At 38.0% G+C, this 17,402-nt stretch overlaps 1 protein-coding gene across 2 annotated transcripts in view; it reads left to right on the forward strand.

Annotated features, from left to right (window-relative positions):
* prkd4 (protein kinase D4) overlaps nt 1–17,259 on the forward strand; it is a 28,675-nt gene extending 11,416 nt beyond the window's left edge. Inside the window, exons 3-18 of one of the 2 annotated variants that reach the window (XM_052147263.1) lie at nt 2,325–2,463; nt 4,592–4,723; nt 5,108–5,262; nt 5,612–5,804; nt 6,877–6,954; nt 9,243–9,375; nt 9,467–9,590; nt 9,706–9,783; nt 11,834–12,047; nt 12,249–12,277; nt 12,489–12,668; nt 12,774–12,935; nt 13,122–13,220; nt 15,430–15,697; nt 15,881–15,966; nt 16,517–17,259. In XM_052147263.1, the coding sequence (XP_052003223.1) occupies nt 2,325–2,463; nt 4,592–4,723; nt 5,108–5,262; nt 5,612–5,804; nt 6,877–6,954; nt 9,243–9,375; nt 9,467–9,590; nt 9,706–9,783; nt 11,834–12,047; nt 12,249–12,277; nt 12,489–12,668; nt 12,774–12,935; nt 13,122–13,220; nt 15,430–15,697; nt 15,881–15,966; nt 16,517–16,696 (2,250 nt within the window). In that variant the 3' untranslated portion in view covers nt 16,697–17,259. Of the gene's footprint in view, nt 1–2,324; nt 2,464–4,591; nt 4,724–5,107; nt 5,263–5,611; nt 5,805–6,876; nt 6,955–9,242; nt 9,376–9,466; nt 9,591–9,705; nt 9,784–11,833; nt 12,048–12,248; nt 12,278–12,488; nt 12,669–12,773; nt 12,936–13,121; nt 13,221–15,429; nt 15,967–16,516 lie in introns of both variants that reach the window. The other variant, XM_052147255.1, reaches the window with a different exon arrangement.
* Nucleotides 17,260–17,402: the final 143 nt, after the last annotated feature.

A 17,402-nucleotide genomic window follows, 5' to 3' on the forward strand; every position in this document is an offset into this window, starting at 1 on the left:
TTACATAATAATTTAATTTAATAATTTAATCTCAAGTCAATATTTCTTGAGCAATAATGTTTTTCTTTGGTAATTAACCATGTAATAAACACGATTCGCTCCATGTTGGAGTCCTGATCATGGTTTCGTTTGTGGTAAACAGTAGTATTAAATATGTCACTCACCAGCATTACTGTCATGTCGATATAGTTGGCACAGCTCCATCTTTCAATATAATTTCTTTGTAAAGTCTGAATCATAATTGTTCTCAATAGAATTCTGAGAGGAAAGAGGTTAGTCCTCATTCGTTATGTCAGGATCATTCATAAGGCTATGCAGAGATGCAGTTTTTCCACAACCAGGAACTCAACATCTGGGTTCTTACTCCACATCTTAATCTTTTCATTGGTTAAAAGCAAGTTACAGTAACAATAGAAACACTTCCAGTGTTGGGGTACCTCAACCAGTTCACCGCAACGATTCCGTATGTTGTGGAGGCGACTATTCAAATGAGCCTCCACAACATACGGAGACCGATTTCAAACGAGTTGTTTTGCAGGGTGGAGACAATGAATGCTATTTTGGGCTAGAAAAGAACTGAAAGAAACTGTATTCTGAATACAAGTGCTTGAAAACCTAATGAGGGCTGAATACAGTTACTTCATTTTTGTATTCTGAATAGATAACACCGTTACATGTATTTTGTTACAGTGTCTATTATAAAAAATATTTAGCTGTATTTTTTAGTGTTTGCTGCAATCTGTTGTTGTTGGTAACAAACCTTTGCTGTGGCAATTTTGTGGTCATCTTCTCGATTGTTCTTTCACTTACATTTACATTTATGCATTTGGCAGATGCTTTTATCCAAAGCGACTTACAGTGCACTTATTACAGGGACAATCCCCCGGAGCAACCTGGAGTTAAGTGCCTTGCTCAAGGACACAATGGTGGTGGCTGTGGGGCTCGAACCAATGACCTTCTGATTAACAATTGTGTGCATTAGCCCACTACGCCACCACCACTCCGTCTTTCTCACTGATGAACATTCAGTGTCTAGCGCCCATCCGTAGATGAAATCATGACATGATATACTGTAAATGTCTTTAGTTCTTAGCTTGCAGAAACACTAACAGTGTGAGTCAAGTATTGATGATATCACAGTAAGTGGGTAATATCAGAACCAGTAGTGTTTCTTACAAGTTGAAAGGTTCTAACCCACCGATTAAATGTATCTTTATACGTATCTTCTCATAACACCTTTGTGAAATATTATCTAACGTTTCTTTTGTTTTGATTGTCTGGGCCGCACAGACTGTGCTGATGACGAAATTTGCGCTAAATGCCGTGATGCGGGTTTGCATCAAACTCCCATTTCCCGTTCTTGGCATTGCTGGTCACCAGCTTATGTTGTGTTTTGGGTGCTGGTCTCCCAGCATGGGATGCTGGTATGCTGGTGACTCCACCAGGCTTTTAAACTAGCTTAACCATTTTCCTTAGAAAGACCACCAGCACCAAACCAGCATAAACCAGCCTAGACCAGCATTGGAACTGCATGCTGGTTAAGGTGGGTTTTTTAGCACTATTTAGCACATCTGTATGATAATTTGCGCAGAGTTATTTAACCACCAGCATTTTTGTTTATTAGTCTACAAAAGGAACCAAATCTACTCAAATACACTTCACTCTGTTGTTTGATATGCTGCTTCATACATGTGCTGTCTACAGCTGAAAGCCATTCCCACATTCACATTAGAGACATAATCTAATCTAGAGACATCTAATCATCATTCTTTTGTCTGTATTCTGCTCATCTATGTCTGTCTGGGACACACCCATCTTTGTGGTAGTATCAAAGTCATCATAAAATACTATAACTGATGGTAACCGGTGCATATGCTTATGGCATGTTAGCGCATTAGATTCATGAATGCAGAATGTAAACATGACAAATTACACATTATATACTGCATATATATTATTTTAAGTCATCATCGAGTAGTTAAAACAGCTTCTTTTACTGACCTCATGTGAATTTAACTCAAAGAATGTGGGCATTTGTCATTTGTAACACATATGAATGTCGTATTAGTTGATGTTTTATATGTGGTCTTGTGTGTTCTCACATTAAAATGCTCCTCTAAACGGCTGCCCCTGCGGCATGGCCGGTGTCTGAATGTTCACAAACAGGATGCTTCAAACTTATTTTTAGCTCTGAGTGAAAGGTGAAGAAGAACTTTGCCATGAATATATCACAGCCTTAAGGCCTAACCATGCAATCAGTGTATAGAAAACTATAATGGATTATGTTTGTGTTTGTTTGTTTGTTTGTTTGTTTGTTGTCTAAGGCTTTGGAGTGCAGTGTCGTTGGTCTCAGTGAGAAGCTGCTGTTGTTCAGACATGAGCCGGACACAGAGCAGATTTTACAAAGACTCACGGAACAGCACCACATACATGATGGAGATCTGGTGGAGGTGGTGCTTGCTGGTCAGTCAACACACACTTAACTCATTAAATCGCAACAATTCATATTTCCCTGCAATCTTGATAGTTGGAATGTGTAATAGTAATGATTTTGTTCTACAGTCCAATAAATTATCTTTTAATACGTTTCTATTTTGTTTTTCTATCAAGTATTGGACATTTATTATGTTGCTAAAAATAAAAACATTATATAACTAGAGGACAACTTAAAGGAATGCCCCCCCCCAAATTAGTATTTTCAATCAATATCATTTTTTAAAAATCAAATTAATAACAGGATATGCCGAGTAATCAATCAGAATTATGCACACATCAGTGTTTACAGATAAAAGCCCCCCAAATACAAATAATTATATATAAAAATGTTAAATACTGTAATTAAATGTAAATAGTTATTAATATTATATGTAATAATTGGAATAATTAAAATGCATTATATTATTGTAGCAGATGAGTAAAGCATTGATAAGACTTTAGAAGGTAATATCAGAGCCCTTCTACCTATGGCAACCTACAAGGTTAGCAACAAAATTACTAATGCGGCGGTCCCATAGACATTCTATGGTTAGTACATTGGCGAGGAGACAAAAGGCCATTTAAAAAAATTTAAAATACATTTTTAATATATATCTATGGAGGAGATGCTTCATTGTGCTGAATAAACTGCCTTTGTGAGGAAACAGCTAATCACTTAATGAATTGACCACCGGTCCACTAATCTTCAACATGTTTTACACTAAACAATCCTTTTGAATTAACTATGTGTTGAGTTTACTATGGTGGCTCTATTAAAAGAGAAGACACGGACAATTTTGCAACAGGTAGGTGTCAGTTTACAGCTCTCTCCATTCGTTTATTTGGTAGCCGTAAACAGTGATTTACTGTTGTAATGTGCTAGTTGACCATCATAGCTCTGCTATGGTAGGTTGTTATCCAGATATAAAAGATCTCTGGCAATATATTTTTTTTATATAGTTTTATTTCCATAACATTGTACAGAAGCCTATCATTGGCCTACAGTCCCAGCAATTGATTTTGTAATTTAATTAGTCAATCTGTTCAAGGTAGACTTCTGTTCTATGTACACATGCATCAGACGGAAGCTTTTTGAGTTTCTCACTTTGGTTGTGTCATGTCATAAACGCATATTTAGGATGCTGTGTCAAAATAAACGTAGTTTGAGACTTCTAGAAAAATACGCCTTGAGACCCCTTTGTGTTTGAACTCAAGAACCCATCCTTATCTTGTGCTGTCTGATGTGGTTTATTGTATAGCTGTGTGTTGCCTGTAGAGCTCGAGTTGTGCTTACTGCCCCCTGCTGACTGGGACTCACAAAAACATTAAGGTGTTACTTCAAGCAGAGATCTTCTATACTGAGATAACAACTTCCGCATTTAGAGGAGAGAACATAATGGTCAACTAGTGTGTCACAACAGTAAGTCACCATTAGTTAGTTCACTCCAAAAGGATCTTTTAGTGTAAAACATGTTGAAGATTGGTGGACAGGCATTCAATTCATTAAGTGATGAGCTGGTTCATCACAAAAGTAGTTTATTTAGCACATTAAAACATCTCCTCCTTAGCCATCTATTCAAAAATAACAGCCTCTTGTCTCCTCGCCAGTGTACCGGCCATAGAATGTCTATGGGACCGCTGTGCTTCAATGGTAGAAATATTTCTTATTATAGTAAGGTGGCATGATTAATTGCATTGTATATAATTTTGTATATAATTAATTGCACCATATTAGCATGTTAAATCAACAGCCCTAACCAAAAATGAAAATACTGTCACTATTTACTCTATAATGTTAAGCAGAATGTTAATCTCAGTCACCATTCACTTTCATTGTATGGAAATAGATGCAATAAAAGTGACTGAGTCTAACATACTGGCTAACACCTCCTTTTGTTTTCAAGTGAAGAAAGAAAGGAATTGGAATTTGAACACACGATGGTGAGTAAATAATAACAGAAGTTTCATTTTTGGCTGAACTATCAATTTAAGCAAGGGATACTCTTAACCATACTCTCCTCACACAGATATTGACAGATATTGACTGTTGGCATCATTTTGACTATGTATTGATAGAAGTGAAGTTTACAGCTGTTAATCACTTTCATATCTTTAGACATGGCTTCTGTGTCCAAGGCTAATTTCCGCCCACATTCCCTGGTTGTCCAATCATACCGCACACCTACATTTTGTCACTATTGCGGTGAGATGTTGTGGGGGCTGGTCCGACAGGGCCTGAAATGCAAAGGTACAACTACAATAGATACATGTAATGCAATTATAATAAAGTTTACATACCGAGAGGGCCAGAAGTCTGAGAGCAACATTGAATATGTTTATATTTCGATTTGTATTTTTACAAATATATTTTCTTTATTTTCTCATCACATTATGTTATTAAGATAACACTTTGAGTTAAAAGGTGAATTTAAGTTGAGAATAATTTGAGATGGTTCTAAAGAACATCTTCTTATCTTTTGTTCAAAGGAGTTAACATGGTCAGTATCTTAAACCTCCTGTTTATTTCAACATTTTTGAATCCCAGATTTTCCCAGATGCTCTCAGACATTTGGACCCCACTCTCTGTGTTTATCAATTTCTTATAGAAATTCACTCTCATCTCTCCGTGTAGGTTGTGGTTTAGACTTACACAAGCGCTGTGCACTCAGGCTGTCCAATGACTGCTCTCGTGTAAATCGGCGATGTGGCCCCAGTCTGTCTCTTTTTCCTCCCAGTAGGCCATGGTCTCTGTCTCTCTCCAATCACTCGGGTGGAAGTCTGGAGGAGGTGACAATTCAAACCCAAAACTCATTTATAGACCTTTTTCTGGACTGTGATGATGCGTTTCCACCTTATTTAGCAGTGTAAATCTGGCAAACTTTTTTATTATTTTTGAATTATTTAATGCAAATTTATAACATTATGCTTTGTGTTATATTACCAATAATAATAGTTACTACAGCTGTGATATGGTTTCTCATACAACTGCAGAGAAAGTTACATTAAATTTGTAAATGCTGTAAAATTGGTCTATAATGGATTTAATAGGCTTAGCCAGGGTGTCTACATACTTTTATACATGTAGTGTATGCCCAGAAAACTTGTAATATTTCATTGTGCTCTGTATATGTTTTAGATTAGCATGTCGAAGCCCTCACGCTCTCGGCCTCCATCCTGGGCGGATTTGCCGGTGTGGGTGTGTGAGGGAAAGGAGGGCCGACCCCGTGTTCCTCACACCTTTCACATTCACACTTACACCAAACCCACTGTCTGTCAGTATTGCTTGAAACTGCTCAAGGGCCTCTTCCGACAGGGAATGCAGTGCTCAGGTGAGACGGGTCACTGGGCTCATGGGTGGTGGAAAATGATTATAAACATGACTTTTAAAAAGCAACAGATGTGCATATAGTTCCTCAATTTGCCTCTTTGTAGGAAAGAAAAATCACAAATGAGATCTCTTTAATGTTTCTTCCTGACAGCATAGAGATTTAATGGGGAGCAAATGGAAACATTAGCTTGAGTCTCCTGTACCACTAGTGGAATTGCAAAAGTAATGATTATTTGTCCCGATCAAAGATATAGTCTCCTGCCCCAAACTCATGCCATTGGTTGAGTCAGTGTTGTTGTGTTAGGCTGGTCGAGATGCTCACACAAACAGAGTAATGTTAAAAAAGCAACATCTGAGCGATAACATTGTAAATGTTAAATTCTCATTCTCATATAAATGAACATTCTCTCATCATTTTCTCACCCTCATGCCAGAATATCTGAATATCTCAGCTCTGTAGGTCCATACAATGCAAGTCAAAAAGGTCCCACACTTTGAAGCTCCAAAAAGCACATAAAGGCAACATAAAAGTAATCCATTAGACTCTAGTGGTTAAATCTATATCTTCAGAAGCAATATGATAGGTGTGTGTGAGGAACAGATCAAATCAATATTTATGTCCTTTTTTACTATAAATTCTCCTCCCTGCCCAGTAGGTGGCAAAATGCAAAAAGAATGCAAATTGTCAAAAACAAAAGAAAAATAACTATTAGTAGAGAAGAGCGCTTATGAGGGATTTTTAAAGTGGAGATTTATAGTAAAAAAGAACTTAAATATTGATCTGTTTCTCACCCACACATATGTGAAGACATGGATTTAACCACTGGAGTTTTATGGATTACTTTTACAAAGCCTTTAAATGCATTTTGAACATCAAAGCTTTGGACCCTGTTGACTAGCGTTGTATGCACCCACAGAGCTGAAATATTGTTCTAAAAATCTTTTATTGTGTTCAGCACAAGAAAGAAAGTCATACACATCTGGGATGGCATGGGTCTAAATAAACGATGAGAGAATTTTCATTTTTGGGTGAACTTTTCCTTTAACATCTGTTTCTCTGTCTCTCTCTCCAGACTGTAAGTTTAATTGTCATCGCAGGTGTGAGTCTCTTGTTCCTCCTGAATGTAGGGGTGAGAAAGCAAATGGAGAAGGTCAGTGTAATTGTATTATGGGATAATAAATAACTGTATACTGTATATACAGTATGTAGTATATATAGAGTGCCTATAGAAAATTATCATACCCCTTTGGAATAGTCACTTATTTGTCATATATTCTGAAATGAAATCCCATTAAAAAAACATTTTCAGATTTATTTACAAATATTTCCTCACATCTTTCAAGTAACAGAAAAAAATGCAACAGTTCCAAAAGTGTATTAAAGATGAAAAACTATAATAAAAGGAAAGATTTTCATACCCCATAATTTAATATTTCATAGAGCTACCTTTTGCTTTAATGACAGCCATCAGTCTGTTTGGATATGTTTCTACTACCTTGCACAGCTAGATTGGGGAATATTTGCCCATTCTTCCTTTCAGTTCGAGTCAATTTGCCATGTGAACGGCGATGGACTGCGTACTCAAAGCGCTGTATTCAGAAAACCAAAGACAGCACACCAATCATTCCATGCCCGCTGTGAAGCATGTTGTGGTGGCAACGTTATGTTGTGGGGTGTTTCTCTTCAGCGGGGATTGGAAAATTGGTCAGGATTGAAGGGAAAATGGATACTGCCATGTACACCAAAATTCTTAAGGAAAATTTGTGGCCCTCTGATCGACAACTGATGGCATGTGACTCAACTTTCAGCACGACAATGACCCTAAAAACACTGCCAACAAAACAATGTAGTGCTTTTAGGATAGGAAGGTCAAAGTTCTTTAGAGGTCAAGTCAGAGCCCTGACCTAAATCCAATAGAAAACCTGTGGATGGACTTGAAGAGAGCAGTCCGTCACCGCTTACCCTGCAATTTTACTAAAATAATTCTGCAAGGAAGAATGGGCAAATATTCCCCAATCTAGGTGCGTGAAGCAAGTAGTGACATATTCAAACAGACTGATGGCAGTCATTGGCTCTATGAAGTATTAAATCCAGGGGTATGATAACTTTTTAAAACTTGTTATTCTAGTTTTCCATCTTTTATAAATTGGTGTGACCACCCTATACCCTTAAAACTGTGCGTAAGGTACACTTACACACAGTTTTTCTAGATTGTTGGCAGATACTGTGTGTGTGTGTATATATATATATACACACACACACACACACACACACAGTGGCAAGAAGTGGTGGTGGTGTAGTGGGCTAAAGCACATAACGGTGAAACCCTAGGCCAATGAAAAAAGCTAATGAGAGTCAGGAGAAAATGAGATTGGAGGTGTGGGTTAGAGCTACTTTGACTTATAAAAAGCACTCAAACATTTTGAGTTTGCTATTCACAAGAAGCATCTGCTGACATGGACCATGCCTAGCAAAAAAGAGTTCTCAGATGACCTACATTACGATCAAGAATTGTTGCTATGCATAAAGCTGGAAAGAGTTACAAAGTTATCTCGAATATATTCATATGTCCACAGTTAGACAAATTGTCAAAAAATCTAGACAATTTAGTACTGTGGCTACTCTCCCTAGAAGTGGCCGTTCAGCCACGATGACTCAAAGGGCACACTGCAGAATACTCAGTGCGGTAAAAAACGACTCTACAGTGACAGCAAAAGACTTGAAGGTGTCATTGGACCTAGTTAAGATTTTTTTTCAGGAGTCTACTGTACAGAAAACATTAAACAGGCCTGGTGTCCATGGCAGGACACCACAAAGGAAGCCTTTGTGGTGTCCTGTTCAATTTTTGGGGAAGAACACACAACACTGTGTATGTCGTAAAAAGTACGTGAAGTACGGTGAAGGGAGCATAATTATTTGGGGATGCTTTGCTGATTCGGGGCCTAGACCACTTTCCATCATCGAGGGAAAAATTTCTTCCCAAGTTTATCAAGATATCCTACATGATAATGTCAGGGGGGCTGTGAGCCAGCTGAAGCTCAGTAGAAGTTGAGTAATGCAGCAGGACAATGACCCTAAACATCGAAGTAAATCCACTACAGAATGGCGTAAAAAAAAAAAGAAAATCCAACTTTTGGAGTGTCCAGTCAGAGCCCAGAATTTAACCCAAAAGAGATGCTGTGTAATGACCTCAAGATAGCTGTTCACACCAAATATCCTAGGAATATGGCTGAGCTGAAGCAGTTCTGATAGGAAGAATTGTCCAAAATTCCCTCTGAACGTTGTGCAGGTCTAATCCGCAGCTACCGGAAATGCTTGGTTGAGGTTATTGCTGCCAAAGGAGGATCAGCCAGTTCTAAGGGTTCACTTACTTTTTGTTACCACTGTATATAATGTTGGAAAATAAAAGTCAGTGAAGTAAGTTGATTATGTTTTCAGAGGCTGGAGGGAGTCATGTGACAGACTCTGAGGAAAATGTGTCTGTGGTGTCAGAAAACACTCTTTATGAAGAACTGCGTTTTAAAGATCTGCCTCGCACAGGAGAAATGACACCACTGCAGCCTTCTGTCACGTAATGATTGAAATTACAACCAGTCAATGCAACATTTTACAAATGCGTATGCCAAATGTTGCATGTTTACCTGTATGTGTATCTCTTTCAGTGCGTGTTTCAGCAGTAATATTCCTCTGATGCGAGTGGTTCAGTCAGTGAAACAAATTAAAAGAAGAGGCAGTGGAGTGTTAAAGAAAGGCTGGTTAATACACCACACCAGCACTGACGCACTGGTGAGAAACACACACTTTTAACATTTAAGACTGAAAAACATTATTCAACACACAAACACAAAAATGTGACTTTTTACATTTTGTAGATAATGAGTTTTGTACTATTTCTTTGCAGAACAAACGCCACCACTGGGTATTAGATATGAAAACTATCACCCTGTACACAAATGAAAACAGCAACAAGTACTATAAGGTTTATACATCTTTATAATTCATTATATCACCTTTATTACACTTTAAGTCTCTGTAATGCCAAATACAGCAGGAATGATGTCTCTTCATGATGTCATCATAACTCCTTAAAATCGCAAATCTAGGCAAATACTAGGCTCGTTATCACTCATCCATCATTTCCATCTTTGTGCAAAATCAGCAGTATTCCAAATTAATTCACTTCAGTAACAAAGAATGTGAATTCAGTATCTGCCTTTGCTTAAGTGGGAATTGTCCGACTTGAATTCTCTCGTCTACATTCAAGGCGAGGTATTTGGCATCTCAAACAAGCCTATTGCATCATCTTCCAACTTCCTACACCAGCATAGAAAAACAGACAATTGACACCCACATAAACATTTAGTGCTAATACTTTACCATTAATGTTCCCTTTGTTGAGAGAGTATAAAGGGATTAATTAATGAATAATATGTCATTTACAAATGCATCACAAACATTAATATGTCCTTATAACATGCATAAAAAGGTGGATTTGGCAATACTTGTGTAATTTTCCCTCACATGATTTAAATGCTTTATAGCACTTATTCAACATTAGTAGCCTATGAAAATGTACCTTAAAGGTTCACTCAGTAACTTTTTCCCTCATTTAAAAAGTTTTACTTCCAAAGAAATGAATAGTAATTTTGAAACATATATATACAATCATAACCACTCATGTGAGATGAACTGTTCAGTCATATCAGTAACCTTATAAAAGCTGTTTTATTCTACATGGGGCAGGGGTGCCTCATGGGAGCAGCCATGTTAGCGTCACATGACCAGCTAAATACTAATTGCTACATCTCTGTACATCTTTGCACTGTTATTGGACACTTTCATTTATGGATTATATTAATCCTGGCATACCGTGCATTACATTTACATTTATGCATTTGGCAGACGCTTTTGTCCAAAGCGACTTACAGTGCACTTATTACAGGGACAATCCCCCCGGAGCAACCTGGAGTTAAGTGCCTTGCTCAAGGGCCCAACAGTGGCATCTTGGTGGTGCTGGGGCTTGAACCCCTGACCTTCTGGTCAGTAACCCTGAGCCACCACCACCCATGTGCATAGGTAACTGAAAACTAATATGTTTGAATGATGCAGCATCCAGGCCACTAGGTGTCAGTGTCAGTGTCAGTGTAAGCCAGTGGTGCCACTTCAACATTACTCAGTGCACCTTACATTTGCAGACGCTTTTATACAAAGCGACTTACTTATTACAGGGACAATCCCCCTGGAGCAATCGGGAGTTAAGTGCCTTGCTCAAGGACACAATTGTGGTGACTGTGGGGATCGAACCAGGAAACTTCTGATTACCAGTTTACCAGTTATGTGGTTTAGACCACTACACCACCACTCCAATGTAAAGTACACACCTTGAATGTAAAGTACACAGATTTATTTACGTAGTTGGCAGAATTAATTACAGTTACATTGCCAACATTAGAAACCTATGTACATAAAGTTATGTATGGTTTAATGGTCATCAGGCTTTAATATATGATATATGCTGTGAATGAGCATGAAGATCTAAAATATGTTTTTGCAGAGGACTTTAGGACTAGGTAAATTGGTACACCAATCGGAACAGCACCATTCTTTTGACGTAAACTCGACAAGGAAAGTGACGACACAAGTCAAGTGTCAAGACATTACAGTAATGAATTTAAACACAAAGCAGACTGATGTAAAATGAAATGATCCCTCCTTTTAATCTCACTATAATAGTCTTTTCCGTGCTACATTTTTACTTAAATAATGAATTAGGGCATCTTTTTATTATTATTAAAATAAGTACAAGTGTAGTTTTTAAGCATGTATAACATATAAGTTAAAATGCTAACTATTTGGCAAGTATTAAATGTAATTAGCATTTTTTGTGCATGTTGTTATAACTGCATTATGAATGGTTTATAATGCATTTGTAAATGACTTATTAGTCATTAATGAACCCCTGTATAAACCCTTAACAAAAGTAACATTCATTTTCACCTTATATATCCTTCACAATCCTTTATTTTTAGGAGATCTCACTCTCAGAGGTGCTACAGGTTCGAGGCCCTGGTCAGCTGACCATGGCCGTGGTGCCAGACAACAGCAAGCATTCATTTGAGCTGGTGACAGGCACATTAGTGTACTGTGTGTTTGCAGATGAAGAGGGCCCCTCCTGGGAATCGGCCCTCAAACTGGCCCTGAGGCCTCTTCAGGGCACCGCAATGGACATGACAGATGCTACAGGTTAGATCAACAAAGAATTATTAACTGACCAACATTTCCAGAGAATAAAAATACATGCTATTATTTTATTTATATTTTAAAAACTTCATATTTAATGGGGCAACATCGTAGTGGTAGCTAAACAGTTCGTTTTATATACTTTTCTGATGCTTGTCTGTAATATCAACAAAAAGGTTGTAATATCATCTCCTCTCTTGCCAGGTGATGGAACAAATTGTGAAGAGACACAGGTCAGACACTCAACATCTGTCTTTGAGAGTTGGGCATTATTCATCGCTCATCACTCATCAAATATAAAGAACTTGTGGCTCCTATTATCCTGTTAATGTTTTTTTACTGCACTCCCTTAAACCAATAGCCAAAAATACCTTTAACAAATGGCCTGTTAAAGTTGTTTTCAAAATAATAACCCCTGTGTTTCATTGTGGGTGTGTGTTGTAGGACATCTGTGAGCTGTATCAGATCTTCTCTGATGAAGTGTTAGGTTCGGGTCAATTTGGAGTGGTTTACGGAGGCACTCACAGACAGACGGGTCGTCCGGTCGCCGTTAAAGTCATTGATAAAACACGATTTCCCACCAAACAAGAGAAACAGACTAAAAATGAGGTCTCAATATTGCAGGTTGGTCATTCACATTTGAACAAGTATTGCACCCCATTGTAATAATTATAAAAAAATTGTTTCTTCTTTACTGTATTCTGTATAATGTTTATCTGTGTATATCAGAGATTGTCTCATCATGGCGTGATTCATTTGGAAGGAATGTTTGAGACAGCAGAACATACTTTTGTTGTCATGGAGAAGCTCCATAGTGACATGTTAGAGATGATTTTGTCCCATGAGAATGGACGTCTGCCTGAACGTACCACTCGTTTTCTTGTTATACAGGTAAATTTGATTTTTCTCAATTCATATTGATCATGAACATGAAATTACATGAATTTTACATGAATCTGTTTTCTGTAGGCCTTCTTCATAAATCAGTAAAGATTAAACAAATATGAGTCTTGTTTTGGATTTATGAGCGCTTGCATTAAATTGATGAACTGTTGTAATCTGTTGTTGGTGTTGTAGGTTTTGGAGGCTCTGAGGTACCTCCATTTTAAGAACATTGCACACTGTGACCTGAAACCAGAGAATGTGCTGCTGGCCTCGCCTGATCCATTTCCTCAGGTCTGATAATGTACCTTCACATATTACTGAACTGATCAATATCCTGAGGTCTGATACCTTCACATATAACAGAACAGCTCTATTTCCTCAGGTCTAATTTCCCCACATACTGTATTACTTGACTGATCCAGTTTTTCAGGTCTGATACCCTCATATAATACTGAACTGGTCCATTTCCCCAGGTTTGACACACTCAGTAAGTAGCTGACACTTTGGGAACTCCTCCCAGAAATGAAACCCTTTAGAATCACGGCACCCTAATAGGCAGAAGGCGTTTGTCGCTCCGTCCCGTATGCGCCCATCATATAAACTGGAGCAAGGTGCCCTTTCATCAGGATATTTCTCTTCAGGGTCATAATTACATCACTCCTGCTCTGTAAGCCCAACTCATCACTTCGTCATCTTGAACATCGAGTGGATTATTTTATTTTCCCTATTGTGCTACCAACGATCAGCCTATCCTCTACACCAGTGCTTCTCAACTGGTTTTGCTTCGGGACCCAGATTTTACTTTGGAAGTCAAGTGGCGACCCACTATAGTAAAAACATAACCTGTATTTAATGTATCCTGGGTCACATTTCCTTTTATCTTGCAAAGTTTTTATCATGATTTTCAAGTATAAGGGCATGCATCAAGTGGCATTATTTTTGTTGTTGATGTAAACAATGAAATCTACAGGAATTTTTCTCTCCCCCCGCTTAAAGTATTGGCCGCTCCTTTCAAGGCTCAGGTTGTCACCTTACAAGCATTCTCTATTCGAGCCACACTAGTCTAAGATACTGCAAATGCTCTGTTTTGTGAGGGCATTACTCTTGTATATTGACCGAACGAGTCAAATTAGGCTGTCAGATCAGCTGTTTGTCTGCTTTGGAGTCCATTTAAAAGGTTTGGCCGTCTTCAAGAAAAGACTTTCTCACTGGGTTGTAGATGTCATTGCGTTTGCCTACGATTTTCAAGGCATACACTGCCCCATGGGTGTTAAAGCTCTTTCCACCAGGAGCATGGCCTCACTCCTGGTCTTGGGCAAAGAGTATGTCCTTAGAGGACAGCTTTCTGGCAGAAAGCTAGGCTTCCCCTAACACCTTTGCCAGGTTCTATATCTTGAATGTTTTCTCCCTCTCTTCCCAGATTTTGACTTCGAAGGAGGGCTGATGTGTCAGTGTTTCACTAACCTGTTGGCTAATGTCATTGTGATATGTTGCAGGTCTTTGACCTTGGTGTTTTCTCCCACTTCCTATTGTGATGTAAAGGGGGCTTTTTATCAATGTTTCACTAACAAGACTGACAAGGGGCATTATTGTATTGTGTTCACCACAACACAGTTATGTTTCTCCATTACTACAGTATTTATCAACATGAAGGGGTGGCTATTTCAACATGTTTCACTACCCTATTGGCTAGTGGGCATTGTTCTAGTGTGTGTGTGTGTGTGTGTGTGTGTGTGTATCACTAGCATGGCATTATGGTAAATGATTCCCATGGCATCAGCTACTGACACGGGGTTGAAGTGACTTGATTCCATTTTCTGACTTGAAATGGTCTCAGTTACGACTGTAATCTTGGTTCCATGAAAGGAGGGAATGAGACGCTGCATATTCTAGCAGCACTACTGATGTCTAGATGGCTCCTCCTCCCTTCAGTCAAAAAATCAAAATGAAATGGTGCTGTGCTCCAGCTTAAACGCCTGAGATGATGCGTGCATAGGGGGGCGGAACGGGCTTCAGAGATCGTTACTTTTGGGAGGACTTCCCATAGCGTCAGCTACTGATGTAGCGTCTCAATCCCTCCTTTCAGGAAACCAAGGTTAACCAAGACATTTCCTCAGGTCTGATACCCTGACACATTACTGAACTGATCCAATTCTTCAGGTCGTGTACCATAACATATTAAATAACTGATCCATTTTCAAAAGTGTGATTACTTATCATACTGTATTATTGAGCTGATGAAGGTCTGATACTCTCATATTTTACTGAACGGATCCATTTCCCCGGGTCTGATACTGCTCTGATACTTTTCATAGGGTTTAAAATGCATCCAAGAGGGGACAATTTATGAGAAATATGATGAGAAATCCACATCAGAAATGTTTTAATGCAGCTTAAAACTTCAGAAAGAGTGACTCTAAAGTATCCAAGTACGAAATGATCAGGATAAACATATTAACCCTTAAGATCAAAGATGGTTCTTTTTCTCTCTCTTTCTCAGGTTAAACTGTGTGACTTTGGTTTTGCCCGTATCATTGGAGAGAAATCATTCCGCCGCTCTGTAGTTGGGACCCCTGCATATTTGGCACCCGAGGTCATCAGTAGCCATGGTTACAATCGTTCTCTAGACATGTGGGCTGTAGGGGTGATTTTATACGTCAGTTTAAGTGGAACGTTTCCTTTCAACGAGGATGAGGATATTCATCAACAGATCACCAATGCTTCTTTCATGTATCCACGCCAACCGTGGTCTCTCATCTCGCTGGAGGGTAAGAGAGCTAAACACTTCAACAACTCTAAGTACAAAGAAAAACTTTTATTGCTCAGATATTGCTCTTTATATTTTTTACTTTGGCTGACAATGTTCAAAATAAAGGTTTGGAAAATGTTTCAACACTTTCTGTCTGTTTACCTACCTTCTGTCTCTCTCTTTATATTTCTTTATCATTTAGCGGTGAACCTGATAAAAAACCTGCTGCAGGTGGTGGTAAGACGCAGGTTCAGTGTTGGCAAAGCAATGGGTCACCCCTGGTTTCAGGTGTGTTGTCTTTTTCATCTTTTCTTTTCCAACACTGTTATGAAAAACCTAATACCTTCCTAAAATAGAACAACATGTTGATAGAAATTTTACTTATAAGCATAAAACTAACAACATATGCAATGCCATTCAAATGGCATATTTTGCATCTTTCATATCCACTACCATTTTGTTTGCTTTATTGGAAGCAAGGCACTCCAATAAAGCAAACATTCAAAGTATTTTAATGAACATGGTCATTGTCAAAAAATTATTTTTTTGTGACCTAGACGTAGTGACGATTTATAATTTTTTTTAAATAATTTTGAATTATATAAAACATTTCTTTGTTTGAAAATTAGCTAAATACTAAAATTCTGTTTATTTTCAGGCTTAAATTAGACTTTGAATGCCAGATTTTCAGTCCGTATTTAACTAACATGCAAATGTTTGGAGTTTTTTCTAATACATGATTGCTTGTGGTAGCAATTCAGTGTACTGTGTGGATGGATAGGTAAAGACAGTATTGAGTTTTTTATTTATTTATTTTTTTTTACTTGTTCTGCTGCAGAACTTCCAGTTGTGGTGTGACCTGAGGGAATTTGAGCAGCGGATGGGAATGCGGTACCTCACGCATGAGGCAGATGACAAGCACTGGAGATCTCATGCCCAGGAGAAAAGCCTCAGTTTTCCAGAACATTTAGCAGCTGAAGCAAGTGAAGAGCAGGAACATCAGTCATCAGCCAAATAGATTTTACTTACATAACTGTAAATATGCATTATTTGTGCAGCCTTGTGAATCTGCGTTTTCATATATCTCTTTTTCTGTACATAAGTTTGAAAACATTGTTCAATAAAACAACAAAAAAAGAATAAACTTGAGTTTTTCAACTCAAAAGCTGTAATTATAACCATGTTAATATCATACCCCCCAAACCATCTTTTTGATCATTGTGAAATGTGGTAGTAATGTGGGGCGTCTTAAGCTGCACTAAGCAACTTTTGTTTTTGTGTCTTCTTGGACTTACACTGACACCTAGTGGCTTGGATGCAGCATTATTTAAAATCAATAGTTTTCAGTTTCAGATGTCATTATAGAAATGTTATATTCACAGTCAGCCATGATTACTTTAATCAATGAGTGAAAGTGTCAAATAACAGGACGGTTACTGAGATTAAGCGAGTAGTATTCAGCTGGTCATGTCATTTTAACATGGCAGCCCCTATGTGCAGAACGTCTCCATGTAGAATAAAACTGATTTTTATAAGGTTACTGATATGACTGGAGTCTTCCTCTCATGTGCGTGCTCATGATTTCCTACATATATTGCAAAATTACAATATTTAGAAGTTAACATTTTTTAATGAGGAATAAAATGACTGAATGCACCTTTAAATAGCAAAAGTAAATAATAAAATGAGTTAATAGATGGTGTTGACCATGGCCATGCAATATG

The sequence above is a fragment of the Xyrauchen texanus genome, chromosome 2 (genome assembly GCF_025860055.1).
Source record: "Xyrauchen texanus isolate HMW12.3.18 chromosome 2, RBS_HiC_50CHRs, whole genome shotgun sequence".
Lineage (NCBI taxonomy): Eukaryota > Metazoa > Chordata > Actinopteri > Cypriniformes > Catostomidae > Xyrauchen > Xyrauchen texanus.